The sequence below is a fragment of the Festucalex cinctus genome, chromosome 7 (genome assembly GCF_051991245.1).
Source record: "Festucalex cinctus isolate MCC-2025b chromosome 7, RoL_Fcin_1.0, whole genome shotgun sequence".
In the NCBI taxonomy this organism is placed as follows: Eukaryota; Metazoa; Chordata; class Actinopteri; order Syngnathiformes; family Syngnathidae; genus Festucalex; species Festucalex cinctus.
The window spans coordinates 13,051,460-13,076,192 of record NC_135417.1 but is presented as its reverse complement, the minus strand read 5'-3'; the positions used below and the strand labels follow the sequence as shown (position 1 = coordinate 13,076,192).

The window sequence follows — 24,733 nt, the reverse complement described above, 5'->3', positions numbered from 1 at the left end:
ACAGATTGAAGGTGACTGAATGAGGAGCTTCCTGACCTCATAGATGTTTAACTGCTCGACAAGGTCAAGGTCAGAGCCTTTCCTGCTCAGGTGCCTCTGTGCCAAGGCCTCGATGCCGTGCTCCTCGAGACAATCCACCATGTCGTAGTAAGAGTCTTGATCAGGCAGACCGGCCAGAGTCTGAAACAAACGTAAGGACTGCATCAGAAGTGCACAAAATTGGATGAAAGGAGTGCAAACTGAGATCTGTGGAAAAAGATGTGAAAAGCCACGTTAAGCAATGTCAAGAAAATGACAAGAAATCTTAGTAGCACATCTGACAATAAAATCACCAGTGAGTCTTAGATGAAAGAAAATGTAGAGTTGGTCCGCAAACACGGGAAATAACTGTTGAAAATACATTGACGAGAATTCAGATTCATGGGAAAGAGTGGGGCATTAGTCCAAAGAAGGCGTCTCTCAAGACTTGTTAATTTAGTGCATATAAACGTTTGCAAAGTCCAACTGACCTTGTTGATGAGTGTCATTGCATACACCAGCAATTCCGTATCTACTCCGTCCTTCTCGTTCAGGATCTCCATGATGTTCCCCCATACTTTTGTGCCTGAAATAGTCAAATACAGACAGTGGATGCTAATCACTGGGGAAACAGACACACATCTGTTTTAATGTATCATATTTCCAGCTTTTATGTCATTGTATTTACATCTAGATGTGCCTGAATGTCAGTACACCAGACATTTCATTTCTGTATTTTATTTCAAATATGTATGTTATTTTGTATTTTTTTTTTTTTTTTTGCAATATCTCTGATGGATTCTGTTTTCTCTCAGCTTCAAAATGGTTTTCTTTTCTCCCATAGAAACAGCTCTCTGGTCTTCATGTTTGTGCAACAGCAAATGCAGTTGACATGTAAAACCCAAAACTGAAATCAAGCACTAAACTGAAACACCCGCCATGTTCCAATATTTTTGTTGACTTAAAAAGTGGTTGCTGCAAACAAAAGGTGCACTGTCCTGCATTGTTTAACACATCTAGATGCAATAAAAGCTGGAATTGTGAACTTTTGTCTCATCTTTTGATCTGAAACCCAAATGTCCTCAGTATACAACAAAAAAAGATATTGACCTTGTCGTTCCAATACTTTTGGAGTGGACTGCATACTTTGACTTGGAATTAAATGAGATTACGTCTAAACTCTACCAATGCACTGATCTAATTATGGGATGCATACCTCTGCAATTAGTGACTTCACTGTACAAAAATGATTGAAATAAGACTGTACTAATCGGTACTGATCCGCTCTGTTTGCAATATTCTGGTGTCGCTTTACCGCTTTTGGCATCCACAACGTTCACAGCCTGAATGAACAGGGTTGCGTTTGACTCTGTGTACTCCACAAACACCAGCAGGAGCTTCAGCGAGGTCTTCACCACCAGGCGGAACTGCACAAGTGGGAGAGAAACACAATTGATCAAATAAAAACATTCCACAAGTTAAGTCATGTCATCATGTCCTGTTTCGGATGATTTGATAAGAGCCTGGCAGGAAGTTATGTTTATGTATGATGGTCTATAAACTTAAGTAAAACATTGCATAGGATGCTAATTTTTTGTAACATGGAAATTAAGTTACTAATAAATAGGGAGCTTCTATAAATATAAATAGAAGCACAATAATTAAATAAAATATGTTTCAAATGTTTCCACTCATAGCTGCTGTATATTGAAGAATCTAGCCACTAGGGGGCTGAATTGACTACACAACATGAAGATTGAAAGGAGTGCGAGATTTCAGAATGTATGTACTATTTATGATCAGGCAGTGGGCATATGGAACTGGTAGAATCATGATAGAACTCAAATCATACTTATTATTTTTTTATTTGATTATTTTTACCTTAGTACCAACAAGGGTGTAGAGCCATTGGATTATTTCCTCATGTGCTATGAGGCCATTCATGCCATCCACAAACAACATGATCTGCCCAAGAGCTGGAGAGAAAAAAAACAAACAAAAAAACAACAAGATGGGGAAGAAAGTTTAGTTAATCATCCAATCCAGTCACGTCTTGTTATTGTCTTCTCTGTGTCCTCAAAACAAGAAGAGGTTTCCGATAATTTTACAATTCATTGCCGTGGCAATGCACAGCAAGTCTTGGTCTCCTTTGAAAGAATAAATACAAGACAAAAAAACAGCATTATTGACAGATGCGTATTGTTGCAAAAGGTGTTAATTATATTGCTGAGCCCCACTAAGAAATTTGAGCTACTGTCCGGGAGAAACTTGAAAAAACAACTCAGCGCACTCATCCTTCAAGTCAGCCGACATGACTGGAAGGAAAATATTTGAGCAGACCGCCTCGATGGACGCTGACACGACTTCCATGTGTAAGCGGATACATAAATAAAAGGAAAATAAGAGCCAAGGGATCTCAGTGGGGAAGAGCTCGGGTCAGACAAGTGTGGGGCTTCTGTTAAAGAGGGAATTGCATGGGGGAAGGGGAACAAGTACAGCTCAACTGACATACTTTTTTTTTTTTTTTCTTCCCCAAACAGTAGGTGCTTAGTAGAGCCTCAGTGGTCACTGCCACACACACAAGGGGTTAATGCGTTCACACTAACAGGATGAGCCCAGCTTGACCCCACTACCTCCATTAATCAGCTAATGGGAAGTGGGAGGGGGAACTGGACAACTGGAGTAGACACATAAAAACATGGCAGCATTGAAAAAAACAAACACCTTTTACTCCCAATTAAATGTCTGAAACATTTGTTAAAAATGTAAAACTCAATTACTCCAGGCCCAACGAGACGTCTTTCAAAATCAATTAGTTACTTGAATTATATAATGGGCGCCACGGTAGTCGAGTGGTTAGCACGTCCGCTTCCCAGTTCTGAGGTCTCCGGTTCGAGTCCAGGCTCGGACCTTCCTGGGTGGAGTTTGCATGTTCTCCCCGTGCCCGTGTGGGTCTTCTCCGGGTACTCCGGTCTCCTCCCACATTCCAAAGACATGCATGGCAGGTTAATTGGGCGCTCCGAATTGTCCCGAGGTGTGCTTGTGAGTGCGGATGGTTGTTGGTCTCTGTGTGCCCTGCGATTGGCTGGCGACCGGTCCAGGGTGTCCCCCGCCTACTGCCCAGAGCCAGCTGAGATAGGCGCCAGCAGCCCCGCGACCCTTGTGAGGAATAAGCGGTCAAGAAAATGGATGGATGGATGAATTATATAATGGTGCATCTGAAGTCAAACAGATTCTGTTCCAGGAAGCTGTTCGCCCATAGATTTGTGTTGATTTCAAATGAATCTGATAATGTAAATAGATTACTTTGTTCAAGGGTTCAAACTTTCACCACAAAAACAAAACAAAACTGTAGTGAATGATTTATGCAATGTTTTACCACGACATAATGTACGGCTTGTCAGAAGTAAAAGATGTGGTGAACCTTAATAACAAAAACTGCCATCACTAAAACCCTTTTAAAAGTGCAAAAATAAAAAATAAAAATAGTGTGTGTGTGTGAAATTTGTCGTCCTTTCTTTATTTTAGATTCTGGATTTTTGTTCAACTTTTGGTCCATTTTACTTGAAATTAAGTTTCAAGTTCTGCATCTGCAAAAACCATCACAGTCCCAAGTGTCTACTAAGATCCATCAATGTCATCTAAATCATTAGGATTCAAAAGAATTCTTCCTCTGACACCAAATGAAAAAAAAAAAAAAGTGCTTTGGCCTTTCAGCTCAGCTGTCCTCTGCCACAAATTCATGTCATTGCTAAAATGATCCAACAACTATTACATGAAGCAATTCATTGATTATCATGCCCATTACTAAGTGTTAACAACTTCTTTATTAGTTTTTATTAGTTTTTGGACAAAAATCTGAGATCATCTGAATTCTTGTCTAAAAAAAACAACCTTGGCTTTGAAAACCATGAGTCAGTACAAGACGAGACTAACAAGTATTTAAGAGATTTTCTCCTAAATCACAGTGGACAAGCAGGAACTTTGCAGAAATATCAAATTTCAAGTGGGCACGATGACCCAGTAAAGCAGGTTTTATCTAACCAACAGCTCGGTCCAGGCTTGCTGAGAGCTCCTCAGTAGTTTGCAACTAATCTTCACTTGGGCATGTTAAACAACTTCTCATGTCATGATGAGATGTGAGTCTGCACCTTTAGTCACATACTTCTCATCTTCGGAGGGCCGGGGAATTATCAGTGTGCCATAGATAAGCAAGAATTCCCAGGTGCAGCTGCCAAACCCTCCTGGCCGTGCGCGTGTGCGTGAGCGCGACAGTTCATCTTTTATCAATCCGAGTTAATTACTCACAACATGTCAAGCCCGAGCATTCCTGACAGTCCTCTCGTGCGGCCAGCCCTGAGCGGCGGCGCGGACAACGTGGAGAGTCGGGGCAGACCACATCAGAGCGTGTTTAGAAAAACATGATTAACCTCCTCAGTCAGCGTGGACTCAAGTGTCACCCTCTCCCCCGATTTGCTTGGGAGCCCTGCTGATGGATGGGTGACAGCAGTAATGACATGATAAACAGCTGCTCGACTGACTCCAGAATGCAGCATCCAAACAGCTAAGAACTCAAACTAACGCACTTTCCAGACTTTTCCATGATGAGCTACATTCTTCTTTTCTAGCTGGCCTACGATGTGACCACTGGGTCAATGTTTATGTCTTGACTACACCTGAGTACTGAATATATATCCTATACTAGGTAATAAGGCTCTTGAATGCCATCATACAACATGAATCCTCAGTTGCTGACAGATGACGCATTAGTGTTCCCAAAGTTGACCACTAAATGAGCCGATGCTTAGATTATCATAACACACGTGAGGATTTCGTGTAGGCCTTGCATCAGATAAATTATAATGTGTAAATGTTTATACACGGTACCAAAAACCGCACAATGGTGATCTTGTCTCAAAGTCGTTAAAAATGCTTCGTAATGGAATTAGTTCATGCCAGTGGAGGTTTAAGAACACTTATATGTAAATACATGAAACCACATAGAGTGCCGTGATCCTGTTAAGGCAAAACGATACTGTAACTTGTTTGAAAAAACTAAAATTACCATTCATTATGGAAAATGCAACCGTGGGAAACATCTAATTATTCACATAGTGGCCACCTCTGAGTAGCAAGCTTATTTCCCCCTATTTATGAATAAATGACTCATAAAACTGCTACTGGAAGAAAAAATAAATAAAAAAACCTGTCTGTCCAAAACGTGAAGCAGACTTCCTAATTCTTTAAGTGTTTTTATGAGGGAAAATACTGGCACACCAAACTTGGATGAGCTACATACAAGCAGGAAAAACTCAAGTAGTCCCTCTTATATTGTTGCTTTACCGCTGCACAGTAGCAACTAAGCTAGCTGAAGAGTCATGCAAACTAGGGCTGCCAAGATTAGTCGACTAGTCGTGACTGGCTAATTTAAATAGTCGACTAGTCAGTTTAACATAATATATATCAGCCTTATATTTGTTTTCTCTTCCAAAACTGCCTCAACCGCTCGTTTGACTGCGTGCCGCCCGTCCTCCTGCCTGCTCTTTAGACGCACATGCGCAGTAGCATTAATCCGGGTCAGACGTGACGTCAGCAGCAGCAGCTGTACACAGTATGCTCACTGTGTGATAAAACGTGCCCACGTTGGTTACAGCTTTTAAGTCCTCTTCTCCTGCCCAGGGACCTCCTAACCGATGGTATGGCGACTGAGCAGGCAGACTCTCGTTTTCGTTGTTTCACACAAACTTTTATTTTAGCGCTCCTCAACGACAGACACGCAAGGTCTTCCGCTCTCCTTCTCCTTCCTAAACAACACCGCCCTCCTGCGCCAAAGTGCGGCACTACAGCACTTAAAGGGCCAGGCTTGGCCTGTAACAGCCATTTTATGGCTGAATAGTAAATGTGCCAACGATGTCTTAACGCTACGTTACAGTGCTTAAAAGCCTCCGTTCCACTTCATTGGAGAGCTTTATTATGAAGCCATCAACGTGCATGTCTCAAAAGTATTTTTTATATTGTTTACATGTTTGTTGTATTCATATTACTAATTGCTATTTAGTTTTGGTTTTATTTTCAAATGCACTCAACATTTGTTGTTATAAATGTTAAAGGCAACAGTATTTGAGCTAAAAGTTCAAATGTACTATCGGCATAATTGTCTTTTTTGGATGCAGAAGGAATTCTGGTACAAACTGCACTCTGATAAAAGTTGAATGTACTGTTAGTCTGTTACCTTTCACCTGTCACCATCTTTATTACTTACTTGTACATATATCTTAACAAATTCAAGCTATATGCTAATGATGGTTATATAAGAGTAGCTGCTTTCTTATCAGCCCCTTAAAAATATTGGCCTAAGTCGTCAAAATAATAATAAAAAAATGCTGGCCACCTTTGCTAAAATTGGCGACATCCTTAGTTAAACAGATACTTTATTATTTTATGTATATATAATTATATCCATGAAATGAAAATGAACACATAATCAGAATGTGTTTCAGTTTTTGGGGTTTTCTGAGGAAAAAAAAAAAGTCGAAAAAAAAAGACTTTGGGCAATTATTTAAGGAGGCTGACGATCCGATCCGATTAGTCGACTAATCGCGACTACTGTTGGTGATTAGTCGACTAGCAAAATAGTCGTTTGTGGCAGCCCTAATGCAAACACAAAATATGGGCACCTGTTTTTACTTGTCAGCATTTTTATTCATCCAGGCAAGGCATTAAAAACAGATTTTTATGTGTGATGCTAACCTGGCAGTACACAATAAACAAAGTAAAGTAATCGCAAATGTACTGTACGAACGTGAAAGAGTAACATGAGACATGACATTACATGCAAACGGCAAATAACTCAGCTCAACTTTATTTATAAAGCGCTTTAAGAACAGGCATTGCTGTATACAAAGTGATGTACATGAAACAGAAATTGTGGTGCAGTAAAGAATAAGGTAAGAGTAAACACGAGTAGCAAACGTTCCGACTCTCACCCGAAGTCAGCTGGTATAGCATCCAGCCCACACCCATGACCATAATGACGACCATCCCGATATAAAATGGATGGATGGTAGGGGTGTTAAAAAAAAAATCGATTCAATAATCGGCAAAATCGATTTATTTATTTATTTATTTTTTTAGGATTCACACCTTAAGCATGGAAGAATGTTATATGAACGGAACATTAAGCCTTAATATTTTATTTTAATGCTGTTCAAACATGAAACAGATTACAACCTCTATAAGACTGAAATTTCAGATAAATAAATAATACATTTTCATATAAATCTTACACTCTACAAGCTTACTGATTAGTATTTTCTAAATTTGAATGAAAAAAAATCGCAACAATCGACTTATAAATTCGTATCGGGATTAATCGGTATCGAATCGAATCGTGACCTGTGAATCGTGATACGAATCGAATCGTCAGGTACGAGGCAATTCGCACCCCTAATGGATGGAATCACATTTTTGTCATTTCTTGCCGGAGTCAAAAATTAGAATAACACGGCAACATCCAGCAGTGGTTTACATAACTGTGGCTGACCAGGTACTCGAAATAATACCTCATATTTTCAGCTTCTGCTAAGCATATGAGTGAGAAACTCCTGTCTTAGCTAGCAAGCAGGCACGGCAACAGATCAGAGGAAATATTGATTGATTTTCCTGGTTAGATCAAACATTGCAGTGGTCACTTTTTGCCAAGCAGAGTTCTGAGGGCTCAGTCTTAACGTCATCGTTGGCCAAATGCTGTATACAGCTCGAGAAAAAATTAAGGCAATCATCTAACATTATTAGTTTATGCCACAAATACCATAACCCCCCAAAAATGTCACTAAGATGCAAATGCAAGTATTTGTCATTATGTTATATTTCATGTCAAAAGAATGTAACGAAAGAACAATAGAACTATCTACTGAATTTTCCTGTAATAACATGAATGAGAGCAAATACCAAACCTAAAAAAAAACCTACTGTTTATTAACAGAGTACAACAATCTATTCTTAAGAGAATTAATAAGACGAGCATGTGAGTGCTGAGGCCGTGCAGGACAGCGTCCACTTCAAGTACTGATCTGGGGCCAAAAATGTGGGCCTCCATTTGGGTTAATCATGAGCAGCTCTAAAATACCTCACACAAAGTACAATAACAGAACTCTGCCCCCTTTTGCATGGATGTCACGTAATGAGATGCTGGCAGACGGTGAGCTGCCTTCAAAGCTCAATGATTGGAATTTAAATGTATCCACGATGGGAAAGGCGAGCCTGGGAAGAAAACACACGGCAGTCCGGACAACAAGCAAAGACCTGAAGCCCGCGTCTGAGCTCCAGCGGTGGTTCTGAAAGTCTTTCTTAAAGACCTCTCTCTCGTAAACCGCAGCAATTATGCCGCAAATCGGCAGGAATGTGCGGGAATTCGCTGCTCCCTGACCGCTGCCAAGGTGAGAAAATCTCTGAGGTTTGGGTGGCAGCGCCAACATGAGTCAGCTGGCTCCAACCGAGCAACCTTATCTGGAAAGATGCGTGAAGTCAACACAAAAGCCTCCTTTCCCAAACTCATTCATCACTTGGCCCCTTTGGTTTTTAAGTTTGAAACGTATACAAATCTCGGTCAGTCGGGGACTGTCCGTCATCGAGGTGAATTTATTTGAGCAGCACTTTGGGAGAGGAGCCAAATCTCCATCGCGTTCAGGCTGTTATCTTGCAATGCTGCTGCACTCACAGGTCAGCCGTGTATGCACGTGAACTGGACACGCTTCACTCAGAGCTCTTTGCAGTATAGAAACTGTTTAATGATAGATTCTGTGCCTCGATACTTGCTGCCAACATCAACTTTGAACATCCCATGCAATAACATCAACATCCATTTCAAGACATAACAAAAAAAAGAATGACTGAGAACAACAGATGGGAATCACAAAGTGAAGAAATAGAAGCCATCAAACCAAAACATCCAAAAGTCACTTCAACATGTTCGTGGATTCATCAGAAATGATTAATACCTTCTATTTCAAAACATGAATGCATACCAAGGAACCTCCAAAGTCGAGTCTAAAGCTAAGACATGTTCATGGTTAACTTACTCATGAGTTCAGACATTAGAGCAAGACAACTCGACCCTGCCAAAACATCTCAAGTCACCAAGCCAGACATACACAAAAGCGGCACTACTATAAAAGGAGGATGCTTCCATTTTGATGCGAAGCACACGTCTGCAGGCATTTGACGATTCACTGTGGGCCGTAGCCCAAATAAACTCCCTAATGACATACAAACAAATGTAACAGCAAGGAGTTGGTCAGCTTGTGAACAACTGCAAGTTGAGGATGTGCTATACCGGAAGCAACCAAGCGATCATCACGTAAGCCAGTCATGTTTTGAATCCGGTAGACACAGCAACATCACGTAACAACATGCGCAAATTCTTGTTTCTTAAGACACTTGCAGGTATGAAGAAGGACATGAAGGGGCTCTGCTAGGTTTCACGTGAGGTGGGGTAGGGGTTACTTGTATGATCTAACCAAAAACAATGTGACCAGGTCAGGGTTCCCTTGAAAGGTTGCTGAGTCTTGAACACGCTAATTGAGTTGCCAGAGCATGGCACATTGAGTCATTTGGAGAAAAAACATACTGGAGGCTAAATGTCCCCAGTGGAGGTGAGCAATTGAAGGATGAAAACATGTGTGGCATTCATTTGCTCAAATGTATAATGTCAAGTAGCAACAATAGAATAGAAATGGGAATTAACCAACGGCCAAAAAAACACACGTAGTACATGTAAAGAAAAGATGTGTTCACATTTAATGAAAAGCAGTAAAGGGAGAATTCCTGCAATCTGGACCTCTTCTACAAAGCTTGTCGACTGTACATGTGTCAGTCATATCTGCTTTTGCTCCCACACATTTCCTTTATTATACCCTGGAGCTTGCATCTCTGTCCTCTTTCATCTACTCCCGTTCCTCATGCCGAGAAAGGGAAATCACTGCTCCCATAATAAGCAGCATGCAAGTTTATGCAGACGACGAGCAACAGCAACGCTCCAGCCCCTCTGGAAGAGCCAAACCTTCGGAACACGGCCAGACGACACAATACAGCGGATCACATCCAACAGCAGCTTCCAGCAGCACGTTAGGTCAGTCACGTCTGGACTTTCACTTCATTCGCACCAAAATAGTCAACGCAGGATTCTGTTGCACTCTGTCAAGTGTAGAAAAGGCAACTTGATTCATAAAAGTGTTCCTTTTTCAAAAATGGATGAGAAAGTGAAAGTGTGAAATCTAGAAGTTAGACATCACAATGAAAAGTAAAAATGCTCACCAATAGTAAAATGATGCCACAAAAGACATATTTCAAATGCAAACAACCAACTACAAGCTTTCCCCGTGGACGTCTAAAGCACTTCCCCAGCCTTCTTTGACATGCCTTCATGCACTTCTGGAAGGATTCGTCCGGGATCCACTGCAGCGCTGTCATCATGAACATCTTGATGTCGTCTAATCTTCAAAACGAGCTCGGTTGGTTAGGTAGAGAGGTTGTTCCAATTTGCCAATGTTCTTCTCGGCCAGGATGGATTGGCCGCTCAAGGCATTGTGAGCAGTTGCGTTGCCGTGGTCAAGCAACCACGGGTTGTCCTGACGCAACTCGTCTTTTCTTTTGCAGCCAAGAAAATAAACACCACCGGATCACTTTGTAGATGTGCTGGTTGATTGTCTGGTCTACACTGAAGTGGAACAATTGTAGTTTGGTTTTAAAAACTACCTTTTGAGATGCTAATCCTGGAGCTTTCCTGACACTCATTATATGTCCAAATATATGTAAAAAATAAATAAATACAAAAATAAAAGTCAAAAGTATGATCATGACCATACAACTGGAAATGGAACTCAGTGCAACAAAATGTTACACATGCCCATGATGACAACTAGAACAGCTTCTTAAAATTTTCATTCTTAAATATGAGAGAAAAAAAAAAGTTTTCAAATAGAAATATATTGTAGTTTGCCCAAAGTCCGAGAAGAGATTGCGCTGGACATTTGTGAGTAAATGCAGTATAATATTTGGTGTGTCACAGAAGCTACTATGTTCCCAACAAAAAAGGTTATTGTGTTTCAGGTGCTCTTGTAGACTGTTGGTGAGGTCACTACACAGTTTTATAGGTTATATGGGTTCACACATCGACCGCCGTCTACAAGGAGGTTCAACTTATAGCCTTGTAAGCACCATGCCATGAAAGAAAGCAGACCTCCTCACTGTAGTACCCAAGACACAAAAATAAAAAAAAGATGAGTTAAAGCACAAAAGGAAACATGAGAATGACTTATCTACTACAATTGGACTGCCAACTCCCGCAGCAATAGGTTGTAATCCACTGTACGACATCATACAGCATGTAATGATTTCTGTTCATCTGAGTCGGCTATCCAAGTGTTGCATGCCGCATCACCTCTTATGCTCACTGACTTTAAAAGGAAGGGAAAGTTTCCACACATTCCTGAATTTTTAAAATGTCAAGCTGAGTTCCTAAGTGTGTTTTATCATTTAAAAAAAAAAGGCAGAAATAGGAGTGTTGGTGTGAGTAAAAACATGGACCATGCTAAAAACTGTCCACAGAGACTGTTTTCAGAGAAAGGTAATTGCTTCAAGTTTCCTGTAATTGGTTTGTCTGTCTGATTCTGATCCCCGGTCTTTTTTTTTTTTTTTTTTTTAAATTGACCACCTTAAAGGAACTTTTACTCTGACAGCAAATGCTAAAAATCCCATTAATACTATTTGGTGTAGTTCTTTCACGTTTATTTCACATTTTTTACAAACTTAAATGTATGAACCTTTTGAAAAGAGTTTCATTCAAGAAATGTCTGCATTGATTTCTAACTGACTGTAGTTTAAAAGACATAAAAAGTCACCTTTTGACAGAACTACAATCTCTATCAGGTGAAAAAGAGCAAAATAAGCATACAGATACTGATGTTGAACGCCCTTGAGGTTGTAAAATTAAAGCCAAATTAAACTCGTACTGACATAATGCACAGCCCATGAGACAATTTATATACTAGATTATTTCCAATGGCCTTAAAATCAATCAATAAATGAATCACCCATGGATGGAAGAATGACGAGCTCTAATGAGGCTTTAATGACACTGCCGCATTGGCGACCTTGCAGCATGGCTGAGCATAAAGTAGCCAAACCAGATGAGAAAAAGGCACCTGCGAAAGAGTGACCTCATTCCCATTTGCGCTGATGGGGTGATGAAGGCGTACAAGGTCAAGGTCCCCTTCTGGGCCAGAACTGCAGGCCTCCAGCAAGTTAAATCCCAGCCTGGAAGCCGTCCCAGCCAGGTGTGAGGTGTGGGGCCCCAAGAAGGGACCGAACCCTGAAATAACCCACAGCACACCGCTAACTGGTCACAGACACCTTCGGGGCAACAACAACTGAGCAGGGGAAAAAGCTAAATGTGTAGATGGCTTTATTCCAAGGAATGAAGTCTGGGAACCGCTTCTTGTAAATATATGCTCATCAGCTGCAAGTGTGAATACTTTTTCCATCTTCCAAGATAGTTTTATTGATTCATGAGGGAGCTTTCAAAGGCACTCCAGACAGAAAAGGTCAAGGCTGTCTTGCTTACCTTTTGATTGAAAACGGGCTTCAACTTGAAATACATCACATTAAGAAAAATACAATCAAATAAAAAATATAAAAAGACAAACGGTCAGTGTTTCACCCTTTCGGGGCTGTTTAAACTGCACAAACAGATTCATCTACAAAGCAGATAAAGTGTGTTGTTGTGGTTCATTTACAAGACAACATTTGAAAACAGGTCTTCAAAGAGGCCTATGACAAACTTCCACATGTCATTCAATCAGCGAATGGAAAGCGGTCGGAACTACGCACGACTCCAACCTACTTCCCGCTCATGTTCTACTTTCCACGAGAGAAGGACGAAATATTCTGCGGTTAGTCGAGAAACAAGATGAGGAATTCAAATGGGTTCAAGGTTCACGTGGGAGGGCAGTCGTGTTCAATTTCTCAAAATGTGCAAATAAGTGATAAGGATGTTTTGATCAGACAGGGGAGTGCAGTGATATGAAGAAGTGGTCTTATGATCCATTACAAAGTGACACCAACTTTTCTTCCCGAATGCTGGTGGGTCCAAATAAAACTTCCTCCCACCCAACTTCAATTCAATCTGTGCAGTGAATGAGAAAAACATGACTGGGGTCGTGTTCATGTTTCTGACCCGCGACAGAGGTAACTTGTCACCGACGTCCAGACAAGTTCAAATCTTAGAACGGTTGCACATGGCCGCCATGATGCATTTTCAGGGAATTAAAACAAAGGAGCCCAAGAATGAAAAGAGGTCAACTTAAGGATGACTGTTTTAAGTGATGATCATGGAAACACCCCAAAACAAAAAATTTTGTGAAGCATCTAGCTCGATTTGCAAAGATGTGTTTTCTTTTTTGGAACACTTCATGTTCCAATGTTGCAACTTCCATGGGAGTTACCAGTAATGAGAATGAATAGAAAAACTGTGGTAACTACTAATGATGAACATTTCTTTTTGCCATTTTGTACAAATATTGAAACTCAACTAAGTGCATCAGTCTTGATTTAATGGATCTCATTTTAATTAAAGAACATTACAAAATTCCAGTTTAATACATTTATGTATAATTCTCATATCTCACCATGGACGTTTCCAACTTCCTGGAATTTTGCAACTCTTACTTGGATCACATAAAACAACAAAGCCAGCCTGTCATAATTGGCTCCAGCTTATCAAACAAATACAAGATACGTTCAAAAAAAGGAGGTAAGGAAAAGATAAACACAATATAAAGGAGTCAATTTGATGATTTGAACAGGTTTTTATGAGCTACTTAAGCATGTGTGAGCGTGATAGCAGGCAGTTAAATGTCACTGACCTTCCAGCGGCTGAGTGAGCATGTGGTCTCTCACCTTCTCAAAAACAGGACTGCTAAATTAACCAGCCACTTACTTGACTAGGCCTCAGTGTTGCTTCATATGCTTTTTTTTTTCACCAGAAGGTCATACAGCCAAGGTATCAATTTACATAGTGAGCATGTGATTCTGGACAGGTTTATGGAGAGACAAGTGTTGGGGACGGATTGGAAAAGTCCTCCTTCAGACCCAAAGTGAAAGTGTGACAATGTAATAGAAGAGCGTGCGGTTTATGATGCTCACGTACCTCTGAGGATGTAATTCTGGTAGTTCTGGTCAGCTTCTGCGCCCACTTTGATCAGACAAGTCAGCCCCTCGGCCACTACAAACTCGTGCACCAGATCTTTGTCATCCTAAAGAGGGGAGGTAGAAGAACAAAAAAAACGTAAAGGGCAATACATATTCTCAGCCGAGTCTTTCACAAAACCAGCAGCAGCAGTAACGGTGAGTCACGACTGCATCAGTGAGTGAGCATATGGAGGAAACGCGCTTCAACAGCTTGTAGGAGCCATCTCGTCTTTCAGTCACTGAACGCAGATCGCGTGGCCATAGGTGAGTGTTGGAATGGGAGTGGGACTTCTCGCCTTTTAACCTCAAATCTATGCTATTGCACTGCGCCCAGTTAGCCGCCTATTCACGAAGGATATTGCTCCAATCAGATACCGGCGCAAAACTGACAGCTCGGAGCAAATCTGCACCTGATTTACCACACATGGCAATGGATTTGCGCCAACAACATGGTTGTTATAGTTACAGTTGCGAGAAAGAGGACATTATTAGAAAGCCAGGTTGGACCGAGAGGAAGCGTTTAGAGCGCCATGAAGCAGAGAGGACGACAACGGCGTCGTTCATTCATAAAGTACAAATTATTGGTGCGATCGTTCTTTAAAAATATATTTTCAGAGGTTGCCGTGGGCGTACAGTATGCATGTAGTGGATATACTTTTAGTTTCAGCACTTTAAATTCGTTAATGATACATACAAATAAGAGATGATGTGGGCAGACGCTAACTGTATTGATTTGTGAAAGAATATGAATTTGACCATATAAAAAAAAAAGTTTATTAGGTCTATTGATTGAAATGTTTGTCTTAATGTTTGTGCTTCTAGTATAAAACTCCAAAGTTTGTTCAAAATGACCATGACACAAACTCGTAGGAGAAAATCAAGCTTCTAGTTTTGCTCATTACAGTATTCGCTTGAAGTATTCATGGCAGCGCAGGCAAAGTTATCCCTTCTGTTACAGCTTGTTTAAAGGGCTTTTGTTGTCCTGGCAATTTTACCGCCCAATGATAAAAGCAGCTGCAACTCTCACCTGTCAGTAACATTGTTATTTAAAGCCGAGCTGGCGCATGTTCTGATCAAGTCCAGCATTCCGATAGGAACATGGAAGACAGCAGCAGCCCAACCCTGGAGGGCCATCAAGGCTCCTTCTCTACCCTGGAGGGGGTTAAACTGCTTCCATAACAGCTTTACCATATTCACTTGATTGTTACTACCAGTGTGCAAGTGGAAGAAAAGTTACCTGAAAGATTTGCTTGAGGGAAAAGAGGGCTCTTCTCAGCTCCCTTCCAGTGGAGTTGTAGAGTTTTTCTGCATGTAGAGCAAAAGAGATAAATCAGTCACACATGTGGACAGTGGAATCCTCCGATGATAAATAGGACAAATTTGTTTTATCCTACCCTAAATGAGCCGCCTATGAATTGTGGTCGAAGTGTACACAGTGTGCCACGAATAACAAATAACTCCGACGGTTATTTGTTTCCGACGGTTTTCAATAGCGGCAATTATTCCTGAGTGGCTAAATGTGAAAAATATGCTGCGAGACAAAAAGTCGGCGCAAAAGAAGAGCAGACGCCACATCTGTGCGGCGTTAGTGAGCACTTTCCTGCTGACTGTGCTGAATCTGCAGCTTGCGATGATGCAAAAATCATGGCAGAAACACCGCAATGGCCAAGAAACAAGCTTCCCGCTAATCAGTTATGGAAACATGCTGAAAACCGTGTGGGTCCTTCTAATAGTCGTGAACATTTCCTGCAACAACTTTTGGTCATCTGTCAGCCTGCGAGCAAGCCTGCACTGTTGCCAGAGAGTGGCAGTGTTGAGCACTTTGTGAGACGTTCCGTCGATGCTCTTGAACGCTCTCTGACTCAGCAGAAGCTGCTGCTGCCGCAGATGCAGCAACTAACTAACGGCCTAATGCAGTGCTCGCTCTCCTTCTTCTCGTCTATTTAGTATCTTTTCATCCATAATAGATGCACCGTTTTTGTGGACGTATCGGTCAGGTGCACTTAAAAACAAGGACTTTGTCAGCAAGGTTTTTCTCTTTGAGACGCGCTTCAATGCTGCATTGCAGTAACACAAACGTGCATACGAGCAACACTTCTTTACAAACAGCTGCTGCTAATCCCATTCTCAAGTGTGAGAAACACACCGATTGGTGCATACACTTGAGATTCCGAGCAAAAGGTTCCCATTCATTGTTGTTGCTGGCCATGGCAGCGAGCGAGTAAATCCCTTTAGCGGATGAAGAGAGGGAAGAGCGGATGTATGTTGGCTGCCAGTTCTGTGGGCACAACACAGCCTCCTTCCAGACAGACACTGCAGCCGACAGAATAAGCGGGCTGGGTCTGATGTCTTTGGGGTGCCTTTCCATTTTCCCACTGAGTGCGTAGGCTCACTGATGCAACAATCGTGCAACATCGTACAACTACATACTTTGTGAGAAGATGACATCATGTAAACAGGAAGATCTTTCAAATGTACATCCTCATTACCCCTCAGAGGACAACTGTTGTTGTGATCTCTGCAGACTCTCTGGGCTAAGTGGTGGAAGTTGAGTTTCATTCTAGCACTTGTCGGACATTGGGACCAACAAAGTCTTCGACTGAACTTATTTATTACTTACAATATTTGTTCCATTGAATTAATGTAATTGTAATTTGTAGCATTTCTCTTCACTTTTATTTCTCATCTATGCGTATGTTGGATTTGTATGCATATTTAAGTATTTATTTATTTACTTTTTTATTTTAGGCCTAACGATATTTCAGCCTCAAGGTCAATCTAATCTGCTCATGATCTGAGAAAGAATGGCCTTCATCATTTCCCAACGTTGGAAACCAGACAAAAAAACAAAAAAACAAAAACAAAGTGTGTATTTGCCTAAACAAAGAAAAAAAAAAATCATACTGCAATGTCCCTGTTCCAGATCCATTGGTGGATTTCTTAATACAGCACTTAGACAGAATACTGAATGTTATTTTTAATATTTGGAATTACATATGCTAGGTATGTTTGTGTGTAAGTTATATCTGGAAAAATATTTGTGTATGGCACGGGTTGTGTGTTTCGGATAAAGGGTACAATTTCGAAGAAATGTTGTCAATTATCTAATGGTTGAGGATTTACGCGCTTTAGAGGTGGTTTAAGTCGGGTAAGTCCCAACTAAAGGCGCACGCACCAAATGCACATCTTAAGTCCTGACACAACATTTTAGAAGCATATAATATTGTTTTACATTGAATAAGAGCGGAACTTCCAGAATGTAATTCACCAAAAGTCTTCCTTCTTCCAATGAAAATGTCTGTTAAGTCAAAGCAAAGTTGTAGTTTCAACTTTCAGGTCACGTGAAATGCAGCAAATCGTGTGACTTCAGTGACGTGAGCATCTAAAGGATTAACTACAAACCGTCGGGTCTGCTGTCTCGGCACCTTGAGCTCCATATTGCGTACGTGTGCGTATGTGATTGAGTCCTTTCAGGTGCGGTTGGCCAGAGTCGCTCAAACATCTGTTGCCAATCGCAACCAGCTGCCCTTCTTAAGCCGCCCTCGAACGCTGCCGGGTCGTCGAAGCTCCACGAGCGTGTCGATGCAGCCAATCAGTAACTTGGATATCTGGCCTGATTTGTTTTGTTGCTCCTTGATCCCAGCTACATGTAATACAAAAAATAAGCACGTCAGCTTCAAGTGCTAAAGTGCTACTAGCTAATGTTACCTGGGCTAACTTAATAGCTAGCACTAGTTAGCCAAAAGAAAAGAAAAATAAGCACATCATGAATATGAATCACAAGCACAAATTAATGATGCCAAAACAGTGCTCAGGTAAATATAATGTAGCTGAAAGCACAAATTGATAAATGACTAGTGTGAACATGAACAGAACCTTGCCAACAAAATACACTTTGCGCAAACCTGTGCAGTTAATTACATGGTTAATGACGGTGCCGTGATTTGACCCTGGAGCAAATTAATTGAATTAGTCCCTCTGTAGGAAACTGTTTTGAAATCACAATAAATTGAAATCAACGAGTGTCACAGAACAGATTGGGAAAGACTTTACAATTCAAAGCACTGAAACGTCACTCCTCCAAGTCTGAACTGAAATAAGACCATATGTGGCTGAGACTGAGTCTTCAAATCACTGAACTTGCTGAAATGCAACAGCTCAGACGGCAAACACTTCTTGTCCACTTAACAATCTTTCCCTGATTCTGATTTATGATGGGATGAGATTATGTGGAAGTGGATCAGAGCTTCAAATGCTTTGCACATTCAGTGCCATACATGGTTGGAATAGCTAATGAGCAGGGATGGACTTTTATGGAAAATGTCACGGTCACAGGCAACTGCATCCACAATTAATAAATCTGCAAGCTGAGCAGTGGTGGCGATAAACGAGTTTTTAAATAGCAGAACGTGCCTGAGCATGGAAAGCTTTGTAAACCCAAACTGTTGTACATGATGTACCAAGTGGTGAAGTAATCAGTTTGATCGCTGTCAAAGCCCTTTCAACATAACATGTCAGAAAGCAATACATTTTCAAGATTTGATTTATTGATGTATTTTTTTGGTGGGGGCAACCAGTACATCTTGAGCCAGGGGTACCTGGTCCTCGAGTTGCTGTCCCGCCTGTTTTCAATGTCTCCCTCCAACACGGCCGACTCGTTCTCATCATTATCATCATCAGCGAGATCTGTAGAAGCCTGAAAACGAGCCAGTTCATCATATCAGCTGTATTGGTGGAGGGAAACATGGAAGACAGGCGGGACAGTGGCTCTCGAGGACCACTCGTCTTAAGCGGTCAGGTGAATTGACAATGTTGCTCAGAAATGAGTTCTGCCGTCAAGATTCGTCCAAGGGGAAAGTAGTTTCTTATAACTAGATACAATCTTCCCCTGGACGGCAAATGAATGCCCTTCAAGCAAATGCCAATGTCTAAAACAAAATATACTGTGATCGGTGAGGTGGAAAGACAAAAGAAAATCGCTTCCAATAGAGCTTCTCCAAATGACAACACGGTGATTTTCCCTTGCACTCTCGTGTTAAAGCTGGCAAATTTGACTGCTCTTCCTCACGTACAGTGAATGTAAATCAGCCAACAAATGAGCTGCTGAACAAGTGAGCGTGACCAGATCACAGCAAGGCCCAATGACAGTGATGCATTTGCACCTGGCTTGACCGTGAATCCAGAAGCATGCGAGTGCATGGGTGAGGGTTGTTCCATCTTCCTGTAGCATATACTTAAGACTTATTCTCCCCTTCTTAGCCCTTTATTCCGGACTGCAATAAAACTGTCAGAAAGTTATTCCTTGCCGACACTAAATAAGGCACATCTGCAGGAAGAGACAGATCTTTTCCCTGTCCCCGTCCACGGTCCACCCTCTGATGAAGCGCTCATCTCTAATGAGAAATAGCTCAGTAGAGATTAGTTCCATACCGTTTGGCACGGATACACACCGAGGAGCAGGCCTTTTTCTTAGCCAGGGGCGAAACGAAACCACAGAGCTTATTCATTCAGAGAGAGAGGAAAAAAAAAAAAAAAAAAGTCTCAGGACCTCAACCATAGCAGTCATGTTTACCTGAAAGCGGCTGAGATTTCCAACTTAATAGCTTACTGCATTTGTCAGGGATTTTCTTATTCTACCAATGCAAATCTTGGAATAAGAACCCAAATAAATCTAAAGTGATAACATATGTTTAAGGCAGTCGATATCATTCTGGCTCTTTGTGTGGCTGCTTAAACCATAATTGAGCTGCATAATAAGCCTGGATCATTTACAGCTTGATGATTTATGCAATAATATTTCGATTTAATTGTAGGTCGAGTCTAATTATATTTTATTAGTAAATCCTCATGCCACAAAGTAAGATGCATTAGATTAGAAAGAGAGAGAGAGAGAGAAAAAAAACAATCTGTTCTTATATTCATTTTGAGTCACAGCTCGATTGCATCTGTTCAAAGAAAAAAATTAAATAGGTGACTATGGCTATGCAGGCTTAATACAGCCAAAAGCCCCCATTGGTCCAGACTGTGATGCAGGCAGCATGGCAAAGCAAATTGTGGTTAAAATTGCAGCTTAAACAATACAGCGTAGAAAGATGGTCACTGCCTGTCTTATTGTAAACGTTAACACAATATGAAAACACAATGTTAAATAATCCCAGTTGGCGTTCATTATGCACGTCTTGTCATCCCCCATTTAGCCGTTTTGTTCTTGAGGGCTGCGTTGCTTTTACTGCTAACTGACTAACATAACATGCAAGCACCGAAGGTTGGCTTGCTTTTGGAATAGCCAGGGGAAATAAAATCCTCCATCTGTGTGATTATTTCAAAGACGTTTTATTACAGCCACGGCAACATCAATAAACTTTTCTCCGGCCGCACTGCTAATCTAAAGCAAAGATGGATCGCAACAAACGACAATGGTGAATTAAAAGTGAGAAAAGTGAATTGAAATGGAAAAAAAACTCGGGAGAAAAATACTTTTGACCCTCGCAACATCAAACATGTTGGATGGAAAATGCTTAAAAATCATCACCGTTCTGCTTCTAACATTGAACAAAAAAATAGATGATGGGTATTGAAATAGTCCTTTGAAGAAATCGACGTAAACGTAAACGTGTGGTACAACGCCTAATTGGAGTCAGTACTACTATGCTTGCTATTGACATTTTCTTCTCAGCATGGAAATGAAAAATCAGGTACAACTAATAATTACTCTTCCTAGTAGAGATGTAACGATGTCCACACGTTATGATACAATTTTATTACGATATGATAATTATCACAATATTGTGGGGATTTTGGTGATATAAAAAAAGGTCACAATATTGAAAAAAAAAAAATGAGCTCATACTAAAAAAAAAAAAACACAGTATTGTGCTTTTGTACACAAACAATCTCTAATATCACTTAATAATGACGCACTTACTTGCTAATGCACATTCCTTCACATATTGACTCTGTTCACAAGCATATTACGTTCATCTTACCAATAGTGTGGATTTTAAACATAGAAGGGCCAAAACATGCCTTGTGAAAATTAAGCGGCACTAAAAAAAAACTAGCCACCAGAGAGTGCTAGAACTGCACAAATAGAAATCAACCTAATTTTTTTTGAACAGATGTGCTTCTTTTAATATCGTGACATGACGACGATGATATTGTGGCAGTTTTAATATCGCAATACCACAATATTACCATTATTGTTACATTCCTATTTCCTTGTAGTACCTGGTCATTTGTGTACCAAGCAGATATAATTTGTGTAATGTAAGCAACAGCTGGCCACGTAATAGGAACATATGACAAAACTGGACACATTCTCAAGTAATGTCACAAGAAAAATCATTTAAAAATGCTTCAGTGTTGGTGCTGGTGGTACTTTGTGCAACACTATTCGGAAGTTTCCTTCTGTTTCCTTCCAGCCCTGCGGTGTCTTTTATAATAAAATCTGTGCCAAATAAAGAGGAATGCAGGAAGCCTCATTCACGCTCATTGTTGTTAATTTTGCATGTCTCATTCTGATATTTGAATAAGGCTCGGATTTCAAAGTTTGCTGCAACGACTGTTTTGTCGTCCAAAATCTAGTAGGACAAGAAAGGTTACAAGCTACCTGGTGGAGAACACCAGAGCTATATTTGAAATATTTGAAATACGAAAACAGGTAGCAAACAGTTTCAAATTTGGTATTTGCCAGTGCAGATGAGCAATCAACAGGACGGATGAATACTTCGCCACATTTGTGTCGCTTTGAAGTGTTGGTAAAAAGTCAGTTTTCCAGACTATAAAGACAGAAAAAAATACATGGCTAAAATTCATTTGTATGACTTTCCGACATCGACGTTGCGCGTGGAATGACCCCCTTCTGCCTGACAGAAGTTGAAAGAAGGGTCAATAAAAGCAGATTATAGCACTCAGGTGGAAACTTGTTGGCAGCAATGCAGGTAAGACTGACTGAGCTCACATTCAGTCTTTGGCTTTTGGCGGCAAGTCACACTTGGATTAAGACAATGTCAGCACCAATGTGCACGTTCTCTCTCACACTTATACAGACTGCTCAAAATGTGTGCAAAAGAATCAAGACAATCATTCATTTGTTCCTGTTGCCTGCAAATGCTTTGGATGTTATGATGATGGTTTAGATTAGACAAAACGGAGTCTGGCCACACAGACTGAAGAAGCCTCCCAAGACACGCAGGACGCAAAAGTCGAAAAGCAGCAGAGACATGGAGGAGAGATGAAAAGTCCAAACAAGTCATAAAGTGGCACGACACGCGCAGACATTGCAAGGATGACTGTTCAGGAGAGATTCTTACCAAGATAGAAACGTGCAAATAAACCAGATGGATTTCCTCAACACATCACGTGTCTGTAATCTCATGGGAGTTTGCGACACCCGATCCCGCCTGGTCCATTTGATGCAAAGACATACCACAGCCAGGTCCATATAAACAGAAAACCCTCAACAACATCCATTTGCGCCCGAGTGGAAATTGGATTGTGGCGCTTATTGACGTGTTTACATACGATGGTCAAAGTTGATCTTTTTGTCAGTCACGATAATTCGACTTGACGGAAGCAGTGACATTTTTTGGGGAGTATCTCAGACTTCTCTTTTTCTTCAAACAGTCCTTATTTCGGGGGTTGCTGGTGCTTGCTGAAGCTCTTATTGCTTTGTCTGTGTAATATGTACGTTAAGCACACATCAAGATGCTATCTGACGCTGTCAGATTGACTCAACACATGAAACCCGTAGTTGGTTCTGCACGCACTAGATGCGAGGACAGGCAAAACTTACTTTCGCCCAATGAGTCATTCCTTACCAGGTGACAGCCCCCCTTTTTCTTTCCTCTGCTTTTATTTGATGTCGCCCACTGCCCTCCATTCACCTCCTCAGCAGGGTTTCCCTGCGCTAAGTGCCACTGACACAGATACGGACTAAAGGCATGCAAGCGTTCAGCGCAGCAGACAAAAGCTTGACACACATACAAACGAGCGGATCAACGTTTCAGGCCGGTCCGATTGGGGGTAGCGGCCGTCTGTCCGGTCCAGCTGTACCGCAGCTAAATCAAATCAGCTAATGCGTTAAAAAGTTGTGCTAACCAAACCACCTCCAGATGAAAGTCGTGAACTTTATTTCAGTAACTGTGTCAGTTAAACGACAAGTTCATTGAAATTTTCCCTTTTAACCACTGAAAGAGGCTGAAAAAACAAAAGTGATTTAGTGGAGTTCCATTTTAAAATCACAACAAATCAAAATGTTTCATGTTTCAGGGTCTGGGTTTTAGTTTGGGTTTTTCTTTATAATGTTTTCCTTGTGTCTCTAGTTCTGTCAATGTCTTATGTCCACCTGTGCTCGTTTCCCCGTTCCCTTGTGTTTGTCCAATCAGCTCCCCAAGCCACTTGTGTAGTGTCCAGGTGTCTCTTGTTATCGCGTTAGTATGTGTATTTAGTTCCCTGCTTTCGTTCAGTCCTGGTCGAGTCTTTGTTGTTGTTGTTGTCCTGTCGTCGCCACAGCTTGTTTCCCTGAGCCTCTGAGTCCTGCCCGTTTAGGTTACATCTAGTAAGTTTAGTTCCCAGCTTTAGTTTGCACTTTGTATGTTCTTTTGCACTTTGTTTGTTTATGCGTTAAATTAAAATATGTTTAAGAGCACCCCTGCCACGCCTTTCTTTGCCTCCCTCCACTTGGGTCCACAATCTCCCGCAAACCCTAACAGTTTTGTTTTCCCTAATCAAAACTGTCAGAGCAAAAAAGATCCAGAGTACCCAATTATCCAGTTCTCATGCATTTTTGTGAGACATAATTGTGTTGTCTCCTGCTTGCACCGTGAAAGACAGTAAATCATTTCACAGTTGGGTTTTTTGTACCGTTGATTTGCTATCCTGAATTTTGGTGGACAACAATTGAAGTATTTGCAATGATTACATTTGTTTGTACTGAGTGAATGCTTGTTTGTCCATCACAGATTACGTCAATTACAAGTGACTCTAATGAGGATGTTGCTGCATACAAGTTGTCTGGGGGACATGGAATAGACTGCTACCCTTTTTGTGATTTTTTTTTTTTTTTGCTTTGATATACATACACAGTCTTGGTGTTGTCTCGCTCTCGATACTCTCTAGTCTCGATATAGTCTTGGTCTTGAGTACAACCGTACCAAACTCGAAACACTAATTATGAGCATACGAGTGGCATGTCAGCCATGTTCATATTTTTTTTTAAGGTTGTCATAAATTATATACTCCAGTTTAAACATGATATATTTTTTAATCTTTCCCTACATTGTCTTCAGTTCTTGCCAGAACATGTGATAGAACATGATAGAACGATGCATTGTTAAAATAGAAACGGTGAAGAAAAGGCACCTGGACCAGATGAACTGCACTTTAGTCAGCATGAGCGCCAAATCTTATATCATCCGTACCGACGGAACACCTACGGAAAATGAAATACAACCCGTGCCAAAGTGAA

General features: G+C 40.9%; 1 protein-coding gene across 4 annotated transcripts in view; it reads right to left on the bottom strand.

Moving 5' to 3' along the window:
• fhod3b (formin homology 2 domain containing 3b) overlaps positions 1-24,733 on the bottom strand; it is a 76,358-nt gene that overhangs the window by 15,933 nt on the left and 35,692 nt on the right. For 3 of the 4 annotated variants that reach the window (XM_077527368.1, XM_077527369.1, XM_077527370.1), the window contains exons 7-12: positions 15,503-15,570; positions 14,225-14,330; positions 1,900-1,994; positions 1,334-1,445; positions 510-604; positions 37-180 (exon numbers count right to left, since the gene is read on the bottom strand). In XM_077527368.1, the coding sequence (XP_077383494.1) occupies positions 37-180; positions 510-604; positions 1,334-1,445; positions 1,900-1,994; positions 14,225-14,330; positions 15,503-15,570 (620 nt within the window). Of the gene's footprint in view, positions 1-36; positions 181-509; positions 605-1,333; positions 1,446-1,899; positions 1,995-14,224; positions 14,331-15,292; positions 15,420-15,502; positions 15,571-24,733 lie in introns of those variants that run through there. The other variant, XM_077527371.1, reaches the window with a different exon arrangement.